The following is a 25,257-nucleotide window of genomic DNA, read 5'->3' on the forward strand; positions in this document are numbered from 1 at the left end:
GATCATCAAATGTAAAATGCAAAAAATTCCCTGGATATAGAAAAAATGGATTTCTACATCCATCAAAATGGGTGTCAGAAAGCATACCTCAGCATACTGATTACTTTTCTACCCATGCTATTCACCATAGCTAACAGCTGACAAAAATTCTGAAATAGTTAGGATAAGGGTAAATGCAGCTTCTACTCAGATAGTAAACAGCTCCCAGGTCAGAACCTTTCTTCTTTATAACACAGTTTTTCAATTATCACTGAAAAATTGTTCAGTGATTTTCACCTGGAAAGCAGCAATTATAGTCTGTCAATACTGAAGTGAATCATTGAAGCCACAAGGAAGAAAGTTCCTTATTTAAAGGAAGGAAGGAAAGAAGAAAAATGAGCTTATGAACTGGTTCTTGAAATCCAAAAACCTGCTGCTGTTTAATACAACCATGCTTTAAAACAGCAGTTCCTAAGCTTTTCCTTTACACAGACCAGTTATCATATACTGTAAACAGGGCTGGTAACATAGTACATACAGGTACTTGTCAGCCCTGTAAATTAGACCGAACTAAGTAATGTCACATGGGTCTAAAACTATGTTTATTAGAACCAAACCTTGCAAGTCTCAATGTGCTTTCTCCCTCCCTCCCTTTATCTTCATCTGAATTAGGGAGGGGCCTGTCAAGGCTTTTTCTCAAGTTTGTTTCTTGGAATGGGCCCAAGTCACGCTTGTCCTCGCTAATGGATCTTGCACTGTCCTTAAAGGCCATTCTCTGCACCCTCTACAGGTATTATGGCATGTGTGTCCCCTCAATTAGTACCCACAGGACCCCAAAATTAAAGGAAGGGAGGGAGGGAAGGAAGGACAGAGGGAATTTTGTGTGTTTGCCAAAATCACAAAACACTGATATTTTCACTCCAAATATTCCAAATTCTGGCAGTCTCCCAAGATTTGGCCATTTATACCCACACACCCTAAGACATATATAGGCTCCCACACAAGGAACATGAAGACCACAAAGTGGCACCTCTGCTTTAAAGGTCTGGAACTGCAGGATTCTCAATAAATCTATTCAACCTGCATTTGATACCGAGGAACACCCATTTTCCAGTGTAATTACTAAGATCAATACGATCCCTGGGGTCCAAAAGGGGGGCATGACAGTCTTAGCACACTGTCATCTATGCTTTTTCTTTATTCCCATTAAATTAAAGATACACTGTTCAGAATCAGATACGCAACAACACACACATTTACTCAACCTTTTTAACAATTTAAGAGAGAAAAAACTATGCAATTAACTCAATTTCCAAAAGAGTTGTTTTTTTTTTTTTGCCCCTCAACATCTTTTATATGAACTGCTTCAGATAATAAGGGACCGTTTCTAAGTGGTTTTCAACTAAATTTTAGTGGCAAAAGTGGAAATGCCTCCAGAGGTCACACCAAAACATGGGGCTGGGAGAGGAGATACTATCTATAGGATCCCCATTAATGTCAGACAGGTAAGAGAGCAACGCTTTATCTTAAAATCAACTGAACCAAGGAAATTAGAGTCCTCCTCCAAAGCCAACCAACAGGCATCACCTACTGATACAACACCAATAAACTGAAATACAAACTATTTCACATATTTATCTATTTAACTACAGTCAGTGACCAGTGGGGTATAAAGTAAAAACTCAGAAGCAATGACCAATACAATGAAGATAGTATTAACAGTCATATAAAAACTAAAAATTAAGTCTTAAAACTAGGGTAAGAGAGAGATTGAATTAAAATACAGCAAAGCAATATAAAACAGAAAACAGAAATAGGATAAGAAGTACAATAAAACAAGAGAGAGGAGACGTCATAATATCATCACTTAAAGATTAGGATCTGTTATGCCTTTTTATGGGAATTGTTACAGATAGAAACCGAGCAGATCTACTGATGATGATAGGATTCTGATCATCAAGAAGGAAATGGACCACCTCTGCCTCATTAAAAATTGTTAAAAGGTTTGTTAAGGGGTGGCAAAGCTATGTCTGCATGGAAAATGGCATAGAAAGGGCAATGGAAAACTACATGTAAAAGGGTCTTGGATTCACTTTAACCACAAAGGTAGCATCACTCAGTGAATGGGATTCTAATGTACCTCCCATCTAGTAGTGCTGATGGCAAAGTGTTGAAGCAAGCCAAAGAAAATGCTCTACAGTGTGCTGGGCAAACAAGGCTGTGTAAGTAGTTTTCAGTTAGAAAAGATTTCCAGTTTGGAACCCACCACTGAAAGTTGACTATAGTGTCTGCCGTCCAATTATCAAAAACCCTTTGACAGATTTCAGCTTTAGCTTTCTTTAAACACAGGAACAACAGACAGTAAGTAGAAAGACCACAGTAATAACTAATATTTTTATCAAAATTCCACTGGTGCCCTCCCACAATGGAGCAAGCCTAATAGAAAATATTTCTTACTCATGAAATATTTCTAATTTCATGAGTAAGGCAGCTACAAAGCCAAGGCGCTGCTGACAAATACTGAAAAGGCAACTACCCTGTTTTGGACTGGATCTGGCCTTTTTTCACATTCAACGAAAACGTAATTGCCATGAAGAGAAAGCAATTCCATGAAGAATATTGCAAAGTAGGTAGTTCAATGTCTATAAAAACAAAGATGATCAGAGGTTTTGCCATGAAAATGTCACCTTACTTGTACAGCTTTTATTTACTCTGAAGAAGATAAAACTTCTCTTCTTCATCAACTAAGTATTTTAATACAGAGACAGCAGAGTAGAGAATTCAGTCCTACACATATTTACTTATGTGGAGAACACTCTTGAGTAATCAGATACATGATTAGATTGTATTTAACCCAAAAATATTTCTAGGACAGAGTTAAGCTTTGATTTAAAAATGATTCTATTAAATCATCCCTTCAACCCAAACCTTTAAATTAATTTGAGACATCAAACTGAATTAAGTTCCTTTGATAGACTTTTCCACATTAACACATTTTTACTGAAACTTGAATAAATTTTTTAGATTCAGTTGTGAATTCAAATCAAATTGTGGCTGATTTGTACACCCATATTTTTTCTTCCTTCCTCTATATTAAACAGAATACTTCCACTTCATCAACAGATAAAGCCACATTATTTTCTGATTACAGCATTTTCTTCTTCTTTCTTAAGTATTTGTTAGCAAAGTTCAAGTAATAAGAAATAAACCATTGAACAGAAACTAGCTTTGAACAGAAGTCACACTTAGTTCATCTGCTTCTATTCAATAAACAATTCAAACTAAGTCTACGAATAAAACATCTACCTTTGAAAAACAATGGAGCAACTTAAAATTAAGAGAGATTATTAATCAGTTTCTGTATCTTAAATTTCTTTCCAATTAATCCAATTTAATTTTAGTTTTATAACATTAAACAGCTTTCAATTGATTTAATTGGCTAGATAGTTTAGCTTTCACATTATGAACGATTACACCAGATATTATTTTTCATTTTACTCACTAAAATGAATCAATATGAATGATTACACCAGATATTATTTTACTCACTAGAAGATCAAAGAAAAGGATCTGATATGTTCTTCATATAAATATTTCCAAAGAAGTAATAGTAACAGACCAAATGGGATATCAGGGAAACAAAGGGAATTACAGTTCTCTAAACCCTGATATAAACAACCTTTTCAACAAGAGATTTCAATTTTTCACTTACATACCAGAATGTGCTGGTGTCCATGAGACCATGATATATCTGCTGGAAAAGAGATGTATCTTATTGCTGAACTGCAACAGTGACTGCACTCCTGTCCACTGACTGTACAATGGCATGCGCACAAGAGAATGAGTACTGCAATGCAAAGGCATGGAGCACCAAAAACACACAGGTAACCACTTGCATGGAAAGCAGACTCCCATCTCCCAATATTAATGGGGACAGTGAATTCAAAGGCACTAAGGCAGCCAACCATTGTTCTAAAAACTGATCCAGAGACACACTCATAGAATAAAATCTCAATCTTATGCACCACCACTCAGCAGATTTTGGATGCCATACCAAAATTTTAATTTGGACTTAAAAATAATGGACAAAGTCCATGCCTCTGAAGCAGTCCAGACAACTGAAGCAATTTACATCATTTTGTATTAATTTGTCATTGGCTGTAAATAACATTGAATTACAGAATTCTTCAAATGAAGTAAACTGATGCAAATGACATAAGTTATGTAAATTTGATTTAATATACACTTAGTTTCAACTGATACTCCTTCTCCCTACAAGGATTTACTATATAGATTATTTATATGTCTCTGTGTTTAAATAGACATACAGGTAGAACTCAGTTAACAACGATTCATTCAGTGACCAAAGTTACGACAGTGCTGAATGAGGAGACTTACGGCCGGTCCTCAAAGCCGTAGCCATCGCAGTGTCCCCGCCGCCACGCGATCGCCATGTGCAACCTTCACTGCTGGCTGTCATGAGTGAGGATGGCGAGCAGGGGGCTCCCATCCAGACTGTTAAGCGCATGCGTAGCACTGAGGAATTGGGCAGCCATTCAAAGAGACACAGATTGGGACCGCCTTAACCTTTGGGGTTTATATGGCTGGGGTTTTCCCACGCTTCTTCAGTTTGTTAGGATTCCTGTTATGTACAAGCAATAAAACATTAGAGACCAGTTCCTTGTCTCAGCGTGTTTCCTGGCAGTTAGGACACTGGCTTTCAACAAGCAAAGTCAACGGGGAAGCCGACAATGCAGGTTGCAAACTGTGATCACACGATGTCATACTTAATGACCATGTGGGATTTGCTTAATCATACGATGTCATGCTTAATGACCACGTAGGAGTTAATGATTACAACTGGAACTGCTGGAACTGCCACCATAAGTTGGCGCAGTCACATGACGTTGCGCTTTACAACTGTGTCGCTTAGCAATGGAGTTCCTTAACTGAGCACTACCTGTATATCTTTGATGGTACAGTGAAGCAACTGATAGCCAAGAAGTAACTGATTCCAGATAGTAAAAGTTAAGGACAGCAGTGCTCTTTCATGAACGCTTAATCTTAAATAGAGGATATAATCAATGCCCATAGCTTCTATCTTATCTTATCTTATCTTATCTTATCACATCACAAGAGGGGCAGGTAATCCCAAATCAAAAGATGAGATTGTGAGGTGAAGTACTCTAACTTAGTTTGGTGTTTCAGAAAAAATATCACACACTGAATGTTTAGATACAGGCTTTGCTTAGATTCTTGGAAGAGACATTTTGGCCTAATGTGGAGTCAGAATGCAGAACTAAATTAACATTTATATTACTGTAGTGGCTGCAGACCCCAATCTGATTAGCAGCGTTATTGCCTCAGGTACAGCACACAGTAAAGCAAAAGAATTTGTCAGGAAGAGTTCATAATTGAAAGCCTCCCAAGGATGTGTCTACCATGGGAAAATAAAGGGAGTTAGCAGTATGTTTTAATTAAGAACATTTCACAAGTGCAGAAAACTGGCAGTGAATCGAAGAAACAAAAGTAAACACAGGGAAATCAACACTAATCCCCTGTACCTTTTCATGTAATCTCCCCCTTAACTAAATGCAATACAAGATGAAACACTAAATTTTTTTAATGGTCCCTTTCTAATTGGTTTGGCATACAATACTTTATTTCCCTGCAGACAAAGGCTGTCCTGCTCAACAGAAAGTAGACTGGTCTTATGTTTAATATATTTTAAGTAAATATTTCCCTTGGAATAGTTGACAAAGTGACTTCTTACATTAACTATACATTAGATAATAAAACTAATAATCTGCTAAAGAAAAATACAGCTTGGGACAGTTTAAAATAGAAAGCATATCAGGTTGAACTAAGATGCATGGGACAATGTGGTCACTGCCTCTAGCCTCTTTGTGTAAGCTCTCCAAATACAGATCCCTAATCTTTCAAAATTTTTCACCTGTCGGGCTTTATCAATTTCTAATCTGCATGTTTTATTTATTAACATTTTTTGCTTGGAAGAATACTGTGTCTGGCTGATAAAGACCTGAAGATCAGAACGGTGACAATGCCAACTACTGGGGTAAGTCTCCATTGTCAACACCTCATACTTACATCAACAACATCACTTTAAGGTGTCAAACACCCCTGCAATCATCTAAATGTCTGACCTGTTCTCACCTTGCAAAACAATATATACCAGAAGCAAAATCGGGGAAATGGCACATAGTTTTTTCTGTTTCTTTGGGACATTCATAGGTCAAAAAGACAGCAAACACCAAACACAACGCAGTTCAGAAACAAAAGATCAATATGATACTAGCTTGGCTCTAGGGCCACCTGCTCTCTCATATGGTGCAAATAAAACACTAGAGATTAGAAGTTAATTACATGTTTCCAATTTCTAGAAGGCTTCACACATGCAAAATGCAACAGAGATCATTCACTTCTCTTGAACAAGAACTTGGAACTGAGGGGCAAGGAAACAGCTTTAAAAACTGAGGGAGAAAAAGCCTCACTTAGCCCAGTAGTTTTCTTTTTCTCCTGTATTACTTTGACTGATACTTCTAGTCATTATAAAAGTTAGTACCACAGCTTCGATTAAAAGTTTTGCAATACAGTAACTTACAGTAAAATGGAAACTAGGGAAGCTATTTTCAGTTACCTTTCTCTATTAAAAATGTTGATTATGTGCCATCAAGTTGTTTTCGACTCCTAGTGACCACACAGATAGACTTTCTTCATGAATTGAAAACTACTATGGACTAAATCTTCAGCAAAGGATCGTTACCGTGTCGTGGTGCTGGAGCTTGAGCACCTCAATGATGCCATGAGCTAAACCGTGAAGGGCCACCCAAGACGGGAAGGTCATGACAGAGAGGTCAGACTAAATGCGATCCCTGGGGAAGGTAATGGCAACCCACCCCAGTATTCTTGCCGTGAAAACTAAATGGATCAGTGCAACCAGAGATATGTCGGTATACCATCGGAAGATGAGACCCCCAGGTCGGAAGATGGTCAAAATGCTACTGGGGAGGAACAGAGGATGAGTTCAATTAGCCCCAGACGTGATGACGCAGCTAGCTCAAAGCCGAAAGGACGGCTAGCGGTTGACGGTGCTGGTGGTGAACGGCGAATCCGATGTTCTAAGGATCAACACACCATTGGAACCTGGAATGTAAGATCTATGAGCCAGGGCAAATTGGATGTGGTTATTGGGGAGATGTCAAGATTAAAGATAGACGTTTTGGGCGTCAGTGAACTGAAATGGACTGGAATGGGCCACTTCACATCAAATGACCAGCAGATCTACTACTGTGGACAAGAGGACCACAGAAAAAATGGAGTAGCCTTCATAATTAATAGTAAAGTGGCTAAAGCAGTGCTTGGATACAATCCAAAAAACAATCGAATGATCTCAATTTGAATTCAGGGCAAGCAATCTAACATCACAGTGATCCAAATATACGCCCCAACCACAGATGCTGAAGAAGCTGAAGTAGAGCAGTTCTATGAGGATCTGCAGCACCTACTGGACAACACGCCTAAAAGAGATGTTATTTTCATCACGGGAGACTGGAATGCTAAGGTGGGCAGTCAAATGACACCTGGAATTACAGGTAAGCATGGCCTGGGAGAACAAAATGAAGCAGGACATAGGCTGACAGAATTTTGCCAAGACAACTCACTCTGCATAACAAACACTCTCTTCCAACAACCTAAGAGACGGCTTTATACATGGACTTCCCCAGATGGACAACACCGAAATCAGATTGACTACATCCTTTGCAGCCAAAGGTGGCGGACATCTATACAGTCGGTAAAAACAAGACCTGGAGCTGACTGTAGTTCAGATCACAAACTGAATATGCAGTGGAGGTGAAGAATAGAGTTAAGGGACTGGACTTAGTAGACAGGGCTGCGGAGGAACTATGGACAGAAGTTCGCAACATTGTTCAGGAGGCGGCAACACAATACATCCCAAAGAAAGAGAAAACCAAGAAGGCAAAATGGCTGTCTGCTGAGACACTAGAAGTAGCACAAGAAAGAAGGAAAGCAAAGGCAACAGTGATAGGGGGAGAGATGCCCAATTAAATGCAAAATTCCAGAGGTTAGCCAGAAGAGATAAGGAATTATTTTTAAACAAGCAATTATTTTTAAACAAGCAATGCGTGGAAGTGGAAGAAGACAATAGAATAGGAAGGACAAGAGACCTCTTCCAGAAAATTAGAAACATCGAAGGTAAATTCCAGGCCAAAATGGGTATGATCAAAAACAAAGATGGCAAGGACCTAACAGAAGAAGAAGAGATCAAGAAGAGGTGGCAAGAATATACAGAAGACCTGTATAGGAAGGATAACAATATTGGGGATAGCTTTGACGGTGCGGTCAGTGAGCTAGAGCCAGACATCCTGAAGAGTGAGGTTGAATGGGCCTTAAGAAGCATTGCTAATCACAAGGCAGCAGGAGACGACGGCATCCCAGCTGAACTGTTCAAAATCTTGCAAGATGATGCTGTCAAGGTAATGCATACTATATGCCAGCAAATTTGGAAAACACAATGGCCATCAGACTGGAAAAAATCAACTTATATCCCCATACCAAAAAAGGGAAACACTAAAGAATGTTCAAACTATCGAACAGTGGCACTCATCTCACATGCCAGTAAGGTAATGCTCAAGATCCTGCAAGGTAGACTTCAGCAATTCATGGAGCGAGAACTGCCAGATGTACAAGCTGGGTTTAGAAAAGGCAGAGGAACTAGGGACCAAATTGCCAATATCCGCTGGATCATGGAAAAAGCCAGGGAGTTTCAGAAAAACATCTCTTTCTGTTTTATTGACTATTCTAATGCCTTTGACTGTGTGGACCAGAACAAATTGTGGCAAGTTCTTAGTGGTATGGGGATACCAAGTCATCTTGTCTGCCTCCTGAAGAATCTGTATAACGACCAAGTAGCAACAGTAAGAACAGACCACGGAACAGCGGACTGGTTTAAGATTGGGAAAGGAGTACGGCAGGGCTGTATACCCTCACCCTACCTATTCAACTTGTACGCAGAACACATCATGCGACAAGCTGGGCTTGAGTAATCCAAGGCTGGAGTTAAAATCGCTGGAAGAAACATTAACAATCTCAGATATGCAGATGATACCACTTTGATGGCAGAAAGCAAAGAGGAACTGAGGAGCCTTATGATGAAGGTGAAAGAAGAAAGTGCAAAAGCTGGCTTGCAGCTAAACCTCAAAAAAACCAAGATTATGGCAACCAGCTTGATTGATAACTGGCAAACAGAGGGAGAAAATGTAGAAGCAGTGAAAAACTTTGTATTTCTTGGTGCGAAGATTACTGCAGATGCTGACTGCAGTCAGGAAATCAGAAGATGCTTAATCCTTGGGAGAAAAGCAATGACAAATCTCGATAAAATAGTTAAGAGCAGAGACATCACACTGACAACAAAGGTCCGCATAGTTAAAGCAATGGTGTTCCCCGTAGTAATGTATGGCTGCGAGAGCTGGACCATAAGCAAGGCTGAGAGAAGGAAGATCGATGCTTTTGAACTGTGGTGTTGGAGGAAAATTCTGAGAGTGCCTTGGACTGCAAGAAGATCAAACCAGTCCATCCTCCAGGAAATAAAGCCAGACTGCTCACTTGAGGGAATGATATTAAAGGCAGAACTGAAATACTTTGGCCACATCATGAGAAGACAGGACACCCTGGAGAAGATGCTGATGCTAGGGAGAGTGGAGGGCAAAAGGAAGAGGGGCCGACCAAGGGCAGGATGGATGGATGATATTCTAGAGGTGACGGACTTGTCCCTGGGGGAGCTGGGGGTGTTGACGACCGACAGGAAGCTCTGGCGTGGGCTGGTCCATGAAGTCACGAAGAGTCGGAAGCGACTAAATGAATAAGCAACGATGGACTAAATATAATTTTCTAGAATTCAACATTAATATTCTCTTTAGCCAAAGAACAATTTATTTATAAGGAATTTCAGTATGCTTGGCTGATTTTTTAAAACTCTTAGCAAATAAAATAGTTCATTTTCCAATACTAGAAATATCTGGTTTTTTTTCCTGTAACCCATACTATCAAACCGCAGTATCTGTATTCTTCTAGTAAACTGAATTACAATAAAACCTGAAATCCTTCACTAAGCTCATTAAACACAAAATGCTATCACAAAACCTTATTACCCAAAGCAAACAGACTCCATTTACCAGGCTTTGTTTTGGAGAGCACTTCCAATATGTAATTAGCACAGAAACAACACCAAGAAGGAAAAACAGATAACAATATGGATGACAATAGTTTCATGTTATGAATATCATATACTCTTTTTAATTAGTACAAATTTCCCCATAGAATACTTGGAATATTATAATTGGAATACTTATGCAATAAATGTTCAAAATGTGGTGGCATCCATTTGCAAAAAGATCTATCTGGTTTTATTAGTATGAAAGCCCTCATAGAGAAAGTCTGCCTAACCTCCAGACCAGAAACTAGATTTTGGAAAAAGAATTGCAACCATGCCTAGGGAAGGACCACCAAATATCCCATGGAAAAAATATTAGAAATGTATGAGATGGAAGCTGCAAATAAAGAATGGAATGATAAACAATTGCTATTACACTTATAAATAGCTTAGCTTTCCATAAAGAATTTTATGGAGGAGATAAAGAGAATATGCTTCTTGTTTTACTGTGATTTTTTTTTTCAAAAAATAATCTTTGGTTATTGATTGTTAATAGGAATCATTGCTGTTTTCCCTCTATGATTTCACCACATACTTTTCTTCTGTTTATAATCATAGTTCATTAGTGGACCTGGTGAAAATGTGTATTGTTAGGAAACTTCATTGCTATCCTAACTGCAATTTCAACAAGATGAAATAATAGTTCCTGTTTTGGCTTTCACTAAGTAATCTTGCTATTTTATCTATGCTTGAAATTAATTATTTCAAATCTGCAAATATTTTCTATTGATGTCTGCAATGCGTTAAATAAGTAAGTTACTATTGCATATACTATTGCATATATCAGATGTTATTCCTCATTTTCCCAAATAAATAAATCAATAATGTAAAAATATACTAACATCATAATTCCAAAGAAATACTTTTTTCTTCTAGATTAAACACATGGCTGAGCTGTAGCTGAGCTCTTAGCAATCTATATGAAAGACTTAATCTATAAAGCCTACATTTTACACTTTACTATTGTTCTTCCCAAGTTTTCCTTCTGAAGCTTCTGAAAATTTGCAGAGCTTCTCATAAAATGGATTAGGGGTCAAATGGAAGAACTGGGTTCCATTATTTTGCAAGTGGAAGGACCACAACATCATGTGGCAACCCCACACTTTTTCAACCAAAAATGCACACGTTTTACTGTGCACAAGTTTTACTCTGTCTGCTCTCCAGTCAGGTACTTAATCGTTTCCCCTTTGTTCATGTTAAAACTTATAATTTCAGAAGAACCTCTGAATATCTATGGGGCCACATATCAATCTGGTTGATCAGGTTGTTCATGTTAGTCTTACAGACTTATTTGCAGAAATCACTGCAAAAATGTTTCTGTTGTATTATCTATGTAACTGCAGGATCTGAGTATTTCTCCAGGAGGACCTCTGATTTATGACCGACCGACCTACCTACCTATAGATCTCCTGCCATGAACCCCTCAAATGAATCTCACCTGAGGATGAGAATGGGAAATCAAACAGCCAGGCCCAAGCACAGAAACTATTTTCAGCACCATGCTCAAGGGTTCTGGAATATATCCCAGATAAAATTACATGCTGGGAACGCCATAAGAGCACCAGAGGTGGCACAGGAATGAATATCATAAGCCACAGAAACAAAGGAACACCAGATTTCAAATTAGGGGTTGTGGAGGTAATATTTTACTTGGGCATCAGTAGCTCTTCCCAAATAACTCTTCATATGATTCAGGAAAACCAGCACCAGTTGGGCTTGGGTGGGGATTAGAAGCTTCATATGTAAATATCTCTGCCCAAGATCAGTCAAGCTCTAGAATAATATAAACAGTAGTTTTGCTACTTCAATTTTTCACTCATGAACCTTTACTTATTTATTTATTTAACATCCCACCTTTATTATTGTTATAAGTAACTTAAGGCAATGAACATACTTAATACTCCTTCCTCCTCCTATTTTTCCCACAACAACCACCCTGTGAGGTGGGTTGGGCTGAGACAGAGGGACTGGCCCAAGGTCACCCAGCTGGCTTTTGTGCCTAAGGCGGGACTAGAACTCACAGTCTCCTGGTTCCTAGCCCATTGCCTTAACCACTAAACAATTGGCATTTGCTGGATCACGCCTGGCTACTTAAACTCAGCCTGTGCCAAGAAAATTATGATCATCCTAAAGGCCTGGGTTCAAAGTTTGGGTGCACTTCTGGGTTCACACATGAACATGGAAGCAAAGGATAGGAGCAATTGTGCCTTTCCAGGAGTGCTTCCAACATGAGCTGCAGAATGCACGCTGTGCCTTCAGGAAGCCCACGTCCCTCCGCCTCCTCTAGTTCTGCGGCCACCCCAAACAGCGCCTCTCACACAGGTTCCACCTTCACTTGGGGAGTGTGCAACTGTTGCCTCCTTCCCGGCTGGGCCTGGCAAGCTCCCTTTGGCAGATGAGGCTCTACCGCCCTGCCATGCTCACCATGCACATCCCAGGGCTGCACCTCACCCAGCATCTGGATCCTGGGTCACCAGGAGGAAGGCAGCAAAGGTCAGCTGGGGCGGTGGGGGGCAGCAGAGGTATGTGGTGGAGTACAGTGCACCCAAAAGGGCAGAGTTGGGGAGAAGGTAGGTGAAAGTGAGTTGAAGAGCCCCTGCAGTCCTAAGTGCGGGCGGGCTGCCAAGTACCTGAATTTTGTTCATGTGACCACAGGGGTGCTGCAATAGCCGTAACCTCAGGGACCAGTCATAAGTTCATTTTGCCAGCACTGTCGTAACTCCGAATTGTCACTGAATGGACATAAATCGAGGACTACCTATACCGTAACATTCCAATAGTTTTACTAACCACTAATTTGTTTCTAATCACTGTTTCAAAGAGCTGGCAGTGATTTAAATTTTGAAACACACATTTAGTATACTGCATACTCCCTACAAGCCTACTTAAACTTTAGGATCTTTAAGAGAGAGATTTCTCTCACTTTTGTCACTATTGGAGCTAAAATTATGAAAACATGAGAAAAATGGTTTCTGGTAGCTATTTTTCAGCAGAAAATGCTGAAATGCTAGCTGGCAGGAAAACATATTTTATTCAGGCTGATTTGTTTCATAATGTAACTTTTAATTGGGAATCGCTGATTTTCATTTTATTGTTATATTTTTGTATTTTATTTATGGATATGCTTTACCTGGTTTGCTTATGTTGTCTAATTTTTTCCTCTTTATTATCAGTACCTTAAGGAGCAGAAACGTAATAAATAATAACAATGAATGGGAGCTCTTGTCAAGAGAAGAATCTCACGTTCAGCTGTCAGGAATTTTGTGGATCTATCTCTGAAGAATGTTTCACTGCCAGCCTAATGTAGAAATGTTCCCAATTTTATTATATATGTGACAAAGGTATAATACGAATTCAATGCATTCTGCAAGATACGCATATTTACACCAGAGATTCACACTACACTATATTATCATATTATGTCAAGAATGCTGTAGAGAAGAGGAACATACGTTTTCTGAGCTTTGGCACAATATTTAGGTAATCATTTCAATGACAACAGAATAACTTGATGTTCAAGCACTATCAGCAACATGCCCACCATTTAACAGTTCTGATAACTTCCTGTACTTAACATACCACAAAAGTCATAAAACAGGAAGATTAAAAGTTGTTATTTTATTTTCTACAAAAAACGGCACAATAACCAATATGTTACTGACTTGAGCATTTTCCACACTTTCTCTACGTTATTCTATTTTGTTCCAATGTCCTAACATGAAGTTATATTTTTTGTGGAGAATGCAAAAAAAGCAATTGCATCTAATACACAAGTACGTGTATTTCCTAAGAACATCAAAACTAGAACATCAAATTTGTCACAAAGTAGTAGATCCTTTATGTAGGACAACTGAGATCATTTATGTAGGATCAACTTTTATAGAATAAAGAAGGACATGGATTAGAATGAGGCTTTCAGTCCTTGCTAAAATCAGAAATATTGTTAAACATCAGATCGAAACTGTAAGTAGCAGAATGCAGAATAATTATCACAATTTGCAGCACAACATCTGCATACTTATTCTTCGTTCAGAGTGGTCTAACTATCCGGTGCAATTTATGGTAATTGTCAATGGCTTTTCTAGATGCCATACAGGATGCTTTCCCAGGACTACCTAAAGATGCTTAGGACTGAAACTGGGATCTTTTCAAAATAATGCATACACCCTACCACGTTTTTCCCCTCAGTAGCAAGAAATTAAATAGAACTACATATGGATTTTTTTCTAAAGCTTTTTATCATGTAATACATCCTCTCACATGATGCAAAATCCTCCAATTATTGTTGTTATCCCACCTTTTCAGGGCCACAGATATAGACTAAACAGATAAATGCAGCCATCTAGGACTCAGATTGGATAGGCAGGAGGACCCACAGATCTGTAACTCTTATTTTTCTTTGAACACAAGCATATGGGTGCAGGTTTTCATGTTTTCATGAGTCCAAACTACATATTCCATCAAAATAAGAGCACCATGGCAGAGAAAGACATAACTGACAATTTAAACCTCATAAAGTGCACCAAATGTAGAATAAGTGTAAAAGTTGGATTCTTATGTGAGAAACCCAGATTTCCCACTTAGATACAAAACTTTACAAATACTGTAGTCATGGGCTATCTTGATCAAGTCGCTATTTCTTCGTTTCACCTATCCCAAAGGATCACTGCAAGAGTCAGAAACATATGCCATTCTTCCTCCCCTTAAGCTACTGCCATAAGGTATTGTTGTTACATAGCAAAATCCCATTCTACAGATTATCTCACACATCCATCTTGCCATTAAACCACATTCTGAGCATAATGTAAGGCTCCCCAGGACAAAATATATAGTAATAAGCAGGCTCAGCAAAATACTCCATGCTGAGTTTCACTTACTTTATGTAGTATCTTGCACCTTCGAAAGTATATGCTTCCTCCCAACCTGTGGGTAGATCTAGAGTAGAAAAAAATAGTCTCATATGTTTGAGAATCATTTTATTATACTAAGCATTCACAAAGCATTGTTTTAGCTTACTTTACAATGTATTAAAAGAAAACAATACTATCAATTTTATACCTCACACAGGGCCCAAACTCTTACTCATCATGAACTCAAAAGCAAGTAAGATTTAAATCATGAAAGTAAAACACAGTACAATAAGCTCACTAATTCTCAAATCCTAAAGACTTTAGGTATTGCCACAAATATTTCTGAGTATTATACTTCATCTCATCAACTATAGATAGAGATACTGGAAAACTTCTCCCAGCATCATTAAGTTCACTGGCTTCATATTACTTTAGGCATTATTCACTTCCTGTAACTGTTGTGCCAATCATAAGATATTTGAGCAGAAGTCACTTTTTTGGAGGGAAAAAAACTTCATTATTTAAGTTACTAGCATCCAAAATGGTAGCTGGTTAACTATCATAACACATGTTTGGGATGGCCAAGTTACATCATCTTGCCATATCTTCAAGTTGTGCTTACAAGCATCCACAAACCAGCCAATAGCACAGAGATTAATTTTCACTATTAATCTAGTGCCAAGGAAAGAAAGATGTGCTGTTTCTCTATAGTCATCAATTAAGCATCAATGTTTTGAATCTCCTTTTCAAAATAAAAATCAAAGCCTATTCTTATCTTTAGAAAAAAGCAAAGCACTGTGAGGAAAAATGGATCACTAAAGCTGTGTTTAATTACAAGGCTCACTGCTTAAAATAATCATTTTACCTACTGTACTGTGCATAAATACAGCTGGCTTTGCTTTTTATAATAGTACCATCTATGTGTTTGAGCACAGGTAACTGAAATACTTAGGGTGTTAGAATATTTTGGTAAGACATTTAAAGCTATTTTAGGAGCTTGATGTAGCAAACTTCTGCATGGTAAACATTCTATAAACAAAGAGCAATTAAATTTGTCCCCCCTTGGGGGGAGATGGGCGGTGACATAAATTTAAATAAATAAATAAATAAATTTAGAGATGCTTTGCTCAAGATAAACGAATTAAGTTCACACAATCACAATTAAGAAAATTACACAAGCCAGTGTAAAAGAGCTTTCCACGTGTTATTTCCATGTAAAAGTAAAACAGCAGATCTGGTTGGTACAATTTCTTATCCAAATATTATCATATGATTATTTAGAATTTGCCATGCAAGCATTAAGAAGAAATTCCATTTGTCCAAAAACAAGCTTTGTTCATTATCTAAAATACTTTAAAAGCAACCAAAATTGATTTTTCCTTAGAGATATTAACACATTTTGGCACTAGCAGGGGTATAAAACAAAGCAGAGCACTAATATGAATGGTAGAATGAAACAGAATCCATCTGAAATGTGAGTAGAAAAAAAAACTTCTCTCAGCAGAGGCAAAGACATTAATTTAAGGCCAGTGTGGAATTACAGATGAAAAACAATTGCATTCAACAGCCAAATCACTCAAGCGCATCTGCCCCTTCCCCTTACCTGCCGAACTTCTCAATTAACACAAACACTAATTATACAAGGAGCAGGGAACTCTTCTCAATTAACCAGCAGTTCTGGTTTGACTCTAAAACACATCTGGCTATAAACTATCCCATGACATTTCCCATAACTATGACTAGGAAGAGAGATAAACAACAGAACTTCACTTTGTCTTGAAACTGCTCCCAGGTCACACAGAATAAAACCAAAGAGTAATGAAATGTACAAATAAAAAAATGCAAAAATGCCAGACCAGTCCTCCTAACCCAAGTGTCCCTGGACTGCCTCTCTTTTTCCATTTGCATCAATGAAAGAAGGGGAGAAAAGCAACTGCACTGCTGAACAGCAACACCCAACTCCCCATGGCACTAGTGACTGATGTGCTATACCAGCATCCAGTTATTCCTTTTCCAGCCAGACCTTCTCTGCTGCTTTTCGTTTCCAGAGAAACAAATAGCAGAGATAGAGTCTACCCCTCTCCTCTCCCCATAGTCACTCTCCAAGCTCCTGCCCTCTTTCTCCGAATCATCCCACCTTTCCCCATCACTCAGAAACCACCCACTCTCTTATCTAAACTGAGGGTGTATCATTAAGGGTGAAGACACTCAAGGATAATGCATGAATTTCAAAAAAGCAGCCACTAAACTCTAGAAAGTGTGATGCTGAAAAGATATGGACAGGTGAATTCATGCTTTGCCCAGTGAAAAGGCTTTTGGCTATAGGCAATTTTACAGAATTGTATGTTGGTTGTAAAAGAAGGGCAGGCAAGAGGGTTGGGAAAGGTATTATATGCTCACAAGATAACTAAAATATGACACATATTCATTTTTAAATTGCAAATCAGAGCCTATAAGAGGAGATACCTTTCTTCACTGAGGAGAGAGCCAGTACTCAACCTGCAATTTGGTGCTGCTATTTACATGAAGCTTTTCTTCCATAAGCACCATTAATGCCACACTGATCCTGAACATTATGTGATGTATTTATTTAGAAAATATAAGCTGCCCCCTCCTTTGATGTCTCTGGACAACTTATAAAGGTACAATAAAAACAATAATAAAAATCATTAAAAATAACAAATATAAAATAATAAGCTTATCACATTAAAACATGAAAAGGTATAGGAAAATATGTGCTCAGTCTTCCCAGTTAAGAAGGGGACTTGCTTCAACACCAGTGGCAACTGGATTGGCCAACTCTTAATAAAATAGCTTATTCCATTCTACCACTGTTGCTGAAAATACACACCTCCCACAGCTGGAACCATACTATTATGTATTCTTTATAAAGGTCTGGCTATGGGTTTAAGTTATTCAGTGGAGTAGGGCAGCACAAAGAGAATATGTTGAGGAAGCCAGGAGAAGCAACTTATCGCTAAAGACAGAGTAGCTATGTTGGAGGTCTTCAAGCTATTTGGAAAGCATGCTGAATGAGTGGAGATCAAATCACTGGAGAAGTATTAAGGGGACTGCAGAAGTCTCTGCAGCTTAGCTGACTGGTAGCTGGATTTCGGAAAAAAAAACCCACCTACATTTATACAAAAGCGATAACTGAGCAATTGCAAGATAGCAATGCAGGAGTCATTGCTAGAAAGAGTCAACAGGAAGAGATTAGTACTGTACAGGGTTAGGCTTTCCAATGAACAGATAGAAAGCCGTAACGTTATTTACTGGAACAGATTATGTGTACCAGATTAACTGCCAAACAATAGGAAGAGACAGCCAATAGATAACAAGCCAGTACAGAAGGTGCCAATTGAGTGAATATGGATATCAGACTGAACGTATAGGAATAAATACTAATTATGGATGCAAACACGGTAAGGGTAGACGGAGAATGGAAAATATAGTAAAGGAATCTGCCAAGGTAGGGAACAAATGGGATAAACGTTTAACTGGAATCAAAACCTAGTTATGATTAACCAAGTTCAATTTGGTCAACTAAGTTATGACAACAGAAACACAGAGGCAAGAAAACAGAAAGAAAGTATTTGGCTATCACACCTTTTAGGGGCCATTGAAAGTACAGTCAGTTCGTTAGATGAGCCAGAATGATTAAGCATTGTTTGACGATGTAGTTTAAGAGCACCGAGCCTCTTGCAAATCATTATGCCAGGTGTGAATACATTCATCCAGGGTACAGAATGTTCATTCTAGCAAGTACAGCCAAATTAAATTTCATATACATGGGCATCCCTCACTTCTCCAGATGTGTACCTGAAGAAAGAAGAGTAGCAAGCATGCAGAGGGGTAAGGTAAAGGAGTATTAATAAAGTGATGCAAGTGAGGGTCCAGTGAGAAAGTTAAAAAGTTAGTTGGGTTTAAGGATGCTATAACTTGGGAATAAATGATAGAAAAGCAATGCCTATAATATGACTATTTGTTGATTACTAACACAGGTCCTGGTAAGAACTGGAACTCGGATGCTAATATTCATCCAGGGTCAACATACTGCTGAAGAAGGCCTTTTAAACATAGGGAGAGAGCTGGCTTAAAGGATGGTGAACAAATCAGAGGAATTTTTTACTTGATAAACAGATGCCCAAATTACCCATCATAGCACCTGCTGGGAGATCACAATGGATCTACAGGGATGCTCCAATCAAGGCAGAATAAAATCCATGATTTGCCTAAACAAGAGTTTAAGGCAATATTCTAAGTCCAGGGCCTGTAACTTAGGAATTAGTTTGGTTAAAGGATAAACACAGAAGAGAAGAGAAAGACAAGGAGATGATGTGAATGAGAGGTGAGAAAGGAGTGGGCAGGTTTATGATCCCAGAAGCAGAGCTTCAGATAAAAAGACAAGGAGAGGAGGTTAGAAATGTTTGACAGAGAGAGAGAGAGAGAAGGCATTTCAGTGACTACTGCGTGAAGGGTGAAACAATTAATAAATCTCCTTGGTTCAAGTACGAGGGAGAGGAACAATTTTCATAGAGCAGAGGGAAAAACATAATGCCATAAAATAAATGTTGGCCGTCTTGAACTGAAGAGGAAAAATAAATTCACAGATCGAACCAAAGAGCAAGTGGCAGAGAGAAGAGTAAATAGGTGGGTTAAAAGGTCAAGGCAAAACAAGGAAACAGTTTTATCTGGAGGGAAAGTTTTGAGCCAGTGGAGGAAACAAATGGATGGTTATTCCCAAGCCTGACTTGCCTTGTTCATTCCCTCCCCCACCCCAAAAAAGACAGGTCAAGCACAAAACTTTTGGGGTAGGCGTCTACGTTCAATCACAATGAAACAATAGGCTAAAGAGGGAGGTCGATTAGAGGCAGGGATGCAGCAAAGGGTATGAGGGAGGGAGCCAACCGGAAAATTAGGGAATTGCAGAATGGGGGGGAGGTGTGTGTGTGTGTGTGTGTGTGTGCAGAGAAATACACCTTAGGAAGCCCAAGAGAAAAGGCTCAGTTTCGGTGGCAAAGGCCAGCTAGGGAGAGGGGGGGGGCTGGAGGGCGAGAGTTGAGAAAAATGGGGCAGCATTAAGTGTTCATTGTGGAAAATTTAAAATTAGGAAGGAGGCGAAGGGAGAGGGGCGGCGTTTTCAAATCCGGGAGGCGGCAGGGGTGCGGGAGAGGAGGGGCACCGGTGCATGGAGGTGGGGGGGAAGTGAGGCGGGGAAGGGGGCGCCTGGAAAGCCCCGCCGCCCGCCCCTTCCTGGCGCCCGATGTCCCCCGGGGAAAGTGCCGCCTTACCTGGGCTGCGCCGGTGCCCGGTGATCACAGCTTCGCCCGTCAGCGGGTGCAGCCAGGTCGTGCTCTTCGCTTCCTCGCTGCCAAGGGGGGAAGAGAGAGATCGTGAGGGAGGGGAGCCGGACCCTCCGGGAGCACCCCGCCCCGGGCAGGGCCCCCGCCGCCGCCGCCTCCCCGCCCCCGCCGGCTTACTTGATGAAGAAGATGCGGCCGCCGCGGCTGATGCCGAAGCTCCAGCTGGCGGGCAGCGAGCGCAGCCGCTCGGCGCTCAGCTCCGCCGCCATGTCCGAGCGCAGCCCGGGCGAAAGCGGCGCGCGCGGGCACGGCGAGGCGAGAGCAGGGAGGGGGCGCGGAGGGGGAGGAGGGGGCGCGCGCCGGCGGGGGCGCGCAAGAGGCCGCCGACAGCACCTGGACGACGAGCGGGAAGGAAAGAGGGAGCGCGAGAGAGCGCGCCCGAGCGAGGAGGGAAGGGGAAGCGACGCCCCGCCCAAGGAGCCGAGCCGCAGCCAACCAGCGCCCCGCTTCTCCAACTTCGCTCCTCCCCCCTTCTCTCTCTCTCTCTCCTCCGACCCCGTCCCGCGCCAGCGCGCGCCTCGAGACCCCGCCCGCGGCGTTATGGAGTTAGGTGCTGTCGAGGCGGCCGGACTCCTGGCGGCTGTGCCGTCCACTGCCGCCCCTCCCTCATCTCGCCCAGGTACTTGGGATCCTCTGCGGCTTTTCCACGGACACCCCGGATCCCCTCTCCCCGCTTGATCCACAGGCTGTTCTTAATTTCTCTCTCCGCGCCCCCCCCCCCCCCCGCCAGCCTTCCGCCAAAGGTACCCCACGCCCAAAGTATGAGAGCCTCTGCTTGGGGATCGTTGCCTGCAAGGAACATTCAGCTTTTTTGACGTCCAGAACGGACCGGGCGGTCCGTGGTCCTTTTAGGTCAATTCCTCAGTAAGGACCTTACAGCATCTTCGTTGCAAAGCCCAGCCACCCCTAAAGTGATATAAAGCCTCTCTGCATTACTGTTATTTTGGGATCACAGTGGAGTGATGATGCTAGAAGAGATATAAATCCCAGTGCAGAAATGGCTTTAATGCCTTTCCCTTGCAGATATGGAGACAGTTCCTATCTCCTTTCTGGCTTGCTCAAGGTCTCCTTAGAGGTTACTGCTAGGAAGACCATCGCCTTGACTATATTTTTATTATGGTTGTCATAGAAATAACCCGTATCTGGTCAAGTCTGTCATTCTCCCTAGGGTTAATCTTGTTCCTTCCCTGGTGGGCTGTCCATCTTTATTTTATTTATTTATTTATTTATCAAACTTTATCACTGCCCATCTCCCTCCCAAGGAGGGACTCTGGGCAGTTTACAATAAAAACTATATCTCCTTGAACTTAAGAAAGCAAAATTACCGTGTCCACTTCTCCATCCGCCATAAGATCAGGGAGCATGCTGGTTGACGTGACCTTTGTTTTAATATTTCACATTAACCCGGGTTTTTCATGTTCCAGTTTTATTTTCATAATGAGCTTTTCGGAGTCTTCCTTATATCCAAGTACCACACGTTACCATTTCTGTCTTCCAATTTCAATTTCAGCTGTCCTCTTTTCCAGTCCTGTCCGCTCTTACACTCTCTACAAGTTAGAGAGATGCGGGGACAATATGTGCCCTTGTTTTATAGGGCCGTGCGAGTGGTTGTGGGTGCCTATGTGTGATGAGGCAGCCTGAAACAGCTTCTAAGCCTGGAAAATGGCCCGGCTTCTTTACCCATTCAAAAAGAAGTAGTGTAGTTTGTATGTGTGCTCCTGCACACATCTAAAGATTTGCCTAACTATTGTCTCACTCCCTTTTCCTGCCCTGAACCACTCTTGTTCTTGAAATTCAATTCGTGTAATAGATTCTAATTCATTGTAAAGATTCTTCAGGACAATAAATCCACTTTCTGACATAATCTATACAATCAAAGCTTGCTGCAGTCAATGAAGCAAAGATAAACCTCCTTCTTAAATCTTCTTGCTCCCTCCATTATCCGCCTTACGTTAGCAATCTGATTCTGTGTTCCTCTATCTTTTCTGATATCTGCCTGTTCTTCTGGTTCCATTTTTTCCTTGTATGATTGTATGTACATAAAAAACAGAGCTTCAATCACCCTGTGGCAGTCACCATCTTGACCTTCTTGGCCCTACCCTGTGGACCCCCCTGCTACATCTCCTTCCTTTGTATATGCCAAACTTTTCCCATCCCTAGATCTAGGTGGACATAGAGCTATGGCCATTTTAGCTGCCTCTTCTCATGCAGCTTTAAAACTTCAATAAGCATTTCATTCATGCCTAGTGTTTTTCTGTTTGATATCTGGTATATTATCTCACACAGCTCACTTTCTAGTGGGGCCAGTTTCTGAAGATACTCCTTTTTTACAAAGCTTTCTCCTTCTATAAAGGATTTTGTCCAGCCATTCCATCTTTTAACCTCATTTGCTGTTCTCAGATTTCTTCCATGATTACTCTTCAGTATCTCTACACTAAATAATTTTTCCTGTGATTTCTCTGAAGTTCCGAAAAACATGTTTCACTTTCCTTTTGTTACTTTCCTCTATTCATTGTCATTCTTAATTAAGATACCTTTTTTTGTCCTTTCTTACCTGACTTTGAAAGTCTGCATTCAATCATCTCACACCCTTCTTGTTGCTCAAGGCCTCCATCTTTCCATGGCTACCATAATAGATTATTCTGAATGCCACCTGGACCTTTTTCTTTTTGGGAAGTTTTTTTCGACTTTGGTTGTCACAATATCTTATTGTTCCCTAGCAACTCCAGATCTCTCCCATAAGTTAAAAATACTAAATTTCCCTGTCCTCGATTCTATAGTCTAACTGTATGTCCTTCAAGACAAATCCTGCTGGCACACCTATGCTCTTCAATTTAGTCTCCTTGGTTTTATTGGCTTAATTTTTTTTGACACCAATAATGAATGGTCTGTTCCACAATCTGCACCTGGAAGTGACCTGGCTGAATGGACTGAACTTCTCCAACTTCTGCTCCTAATATGCAGTCAGTTTGATTTCAATGTCCATCCAACGATGACTGGATATAGTCTGTGTTTATGTTGCTTGAAACAACTATTAGCAGTGAACAAATAATTCTTTTTACAAAACATTAATATACTCCTGCAGTATTGCATTATTTACCCATTCCACAGCTTCCTATAATTCCAGGTTCTTCCAGTTCTTCAACTTCTGTATTTCCATCACCCTGTTCTTTCTTGAAGTGCTTTAAGTGGCTCCTGATTCTAGTCCCACCTTAGGCATGAAAGCCAGCTGGGAGACCTTGGGCCAGTCCCTCTCTCTCATTCCAACCCACCTCACAGGGTGGTGGTTGTGGGGAAAATAGGAGGAGGAATGAGTATTAGGTATGTTAGCCGCCTTGAGTTATTTATAAAAATAAGAAAGGTGGGATAAAAATTAAATAAATAAATAGATGTACACACTTGTTCAGTAGATATCCACTCATTCTTATAGGTATGACCCTGGCACGTTTTTAGCAATGTCCTTTTTTATGTATCATTGTCCTCCTTCATATGAATGCCCTGAATAACAGTATTAGGTACAGTGTGAGTGTGTGTATATATGTTCTGTATATATAAATATGTATTCCAATAGAAGAGAATATACGTAGCTCAGGGTTGAACTGTGGAGCCCTTGGTGCTCTCTGACCTTGGTGGTTTGCTTGCAGACGTTTCATTACCCAACTAGGTAACATCATTGGTGTGAGGGAGGGTGGGGTTTGCTCCCTGTTTATGTACAGTAGCTTGCCCTGCCAGAGTTGGTGGGAGGTGGTTTTCTCCTTGATTATTATTTTCTGCTTGATTGTTTTTCTGGTGTTAATCCCTGCTTACCTGGGTGTTGGCTGCTGGAGAGGATGTGTTCTGGTCTTTTTGTTTCCTTCTTAGCTTTTTTATTGTCTCTTTTGAATATTGTATAAATACGGCCCATATGGTAAATATGGACTCCATAAATATATATAAATAAAAGTGGATGATTTAAAATGGTCCACTCCATCAACACAAAATTGCTCCTAACTTTTCCTGTTTAGTACACTTTATATCTAGTTTGGCAGTTTCAGGCTTTTCTTGTTGGCTGCCTCTTGCATTCCATATTTGATCTGTACTGCATGCATCCTTCTAAAACCAGGAATTCAATGTTCCATACTGGCAACATCCTTCCCACCAGAAGGCATCTGGCCTCTTATCATCTGCTTGAGAAGTATTCCAGCTGTGTTTTGTACTGTGGCTTGCTTTACTGTTTATCCCTCAAACCTTAGTCAGGTGTGTGGGCTTAATTATTCCTGCTTTGGGCTTCTAGCCCTAGAGAGGGGAGATAGGAATGGCAACAGAATGGGGCCATTCAGCCCACAGCATCTTTACTACACTTAGCTGTATTTTCACCTCCTGTGCCTATGCAGGTGTGACATAGGAAAAAGAAAAGGATGGGAGGAATCTCAGCTTTCCACCACTCCATCTATAGGAGCCAGTTGAGCCACTCTGAGTTTTATTTTAGGAAGGAAGGAAGGAAGGAAGGAAGGACGGGTCAGCCCTAGCATACCCATCATTAGTGTTAGAGCTGGTTTAGCATGTTATGCAAGCATACTTATTGTGGCTTGTTTGGGTCTGATTTAATTGTACGATGTGAATTTTGCCATCTCTGAATTATTCCACAAACTACAGTTAACCAAATTCTGTCCTGTGTATAGGAATGAAGGAGAGGCTTCTACACTTAAGCTCCAAGCCTGTCTCAGGTCTTATCTTCAATTTAATGGGTAACTGAGTGCATCTATTACATACAAGGAATGCCTTCTGCAGACAAAGCCTCAAAAATTCACTAAAAATGAGTAATTGAAGAGGT

At 40.4% G+C, this 25,257-nt stretch overlaps 1 protein-coding gene across 18 annotated transcripts in view; it reads right to left on the reverse strand.

Annotated features, from left to right (window-relative positions):
• Positions 1-20,672, reverse strand: part of PLEKHA5 (pleckstrin homology domain containing A5) — a 188,607-nt gene extending 167,935 nt beyond the window's left edge. For all 18 annotated transcript variants that reach the window (XM_063309080.1, XM_063309092.1, XM_063309088.1 and 15 more), the window contains exons 1-3: positions 20,562-20,672; positions 20,373-20,449; positions 15,109-15,166 (exon numbers count right to left, since the gene is read on the reverse strand). In XM_063309080.1, coding sequence (XP_063165150.1) covers positions 15,109-15,166; positions 20,373-20,449; positions 20,562-20,653 — 227 coding nt within the window. In that variant the 5' untranslated portion in view covers positions 20,654-20,672. The remainder of the gene's footprint in view (positions 1-15,108; positions 15,167-20,372; positions 20,450-20,561) is intronic.
• Between the last annotated feature and the right edge of the window lie 4,585 nt (positions 20,673-25,257).

Source organism: Candoia aspera, chromosome 7 (genome assembly GCF_035149785.1).
Source record: "Candoia aspera isolate rCanAsp1 chromosome 7, rCanAsp1.hap2, whole genome shotgun sequence".
NCBI lineage: Eukaryota > Metazoa > Chordata > Lepidosauria > Squamata > Boidae > Candoia > Candoia aspera.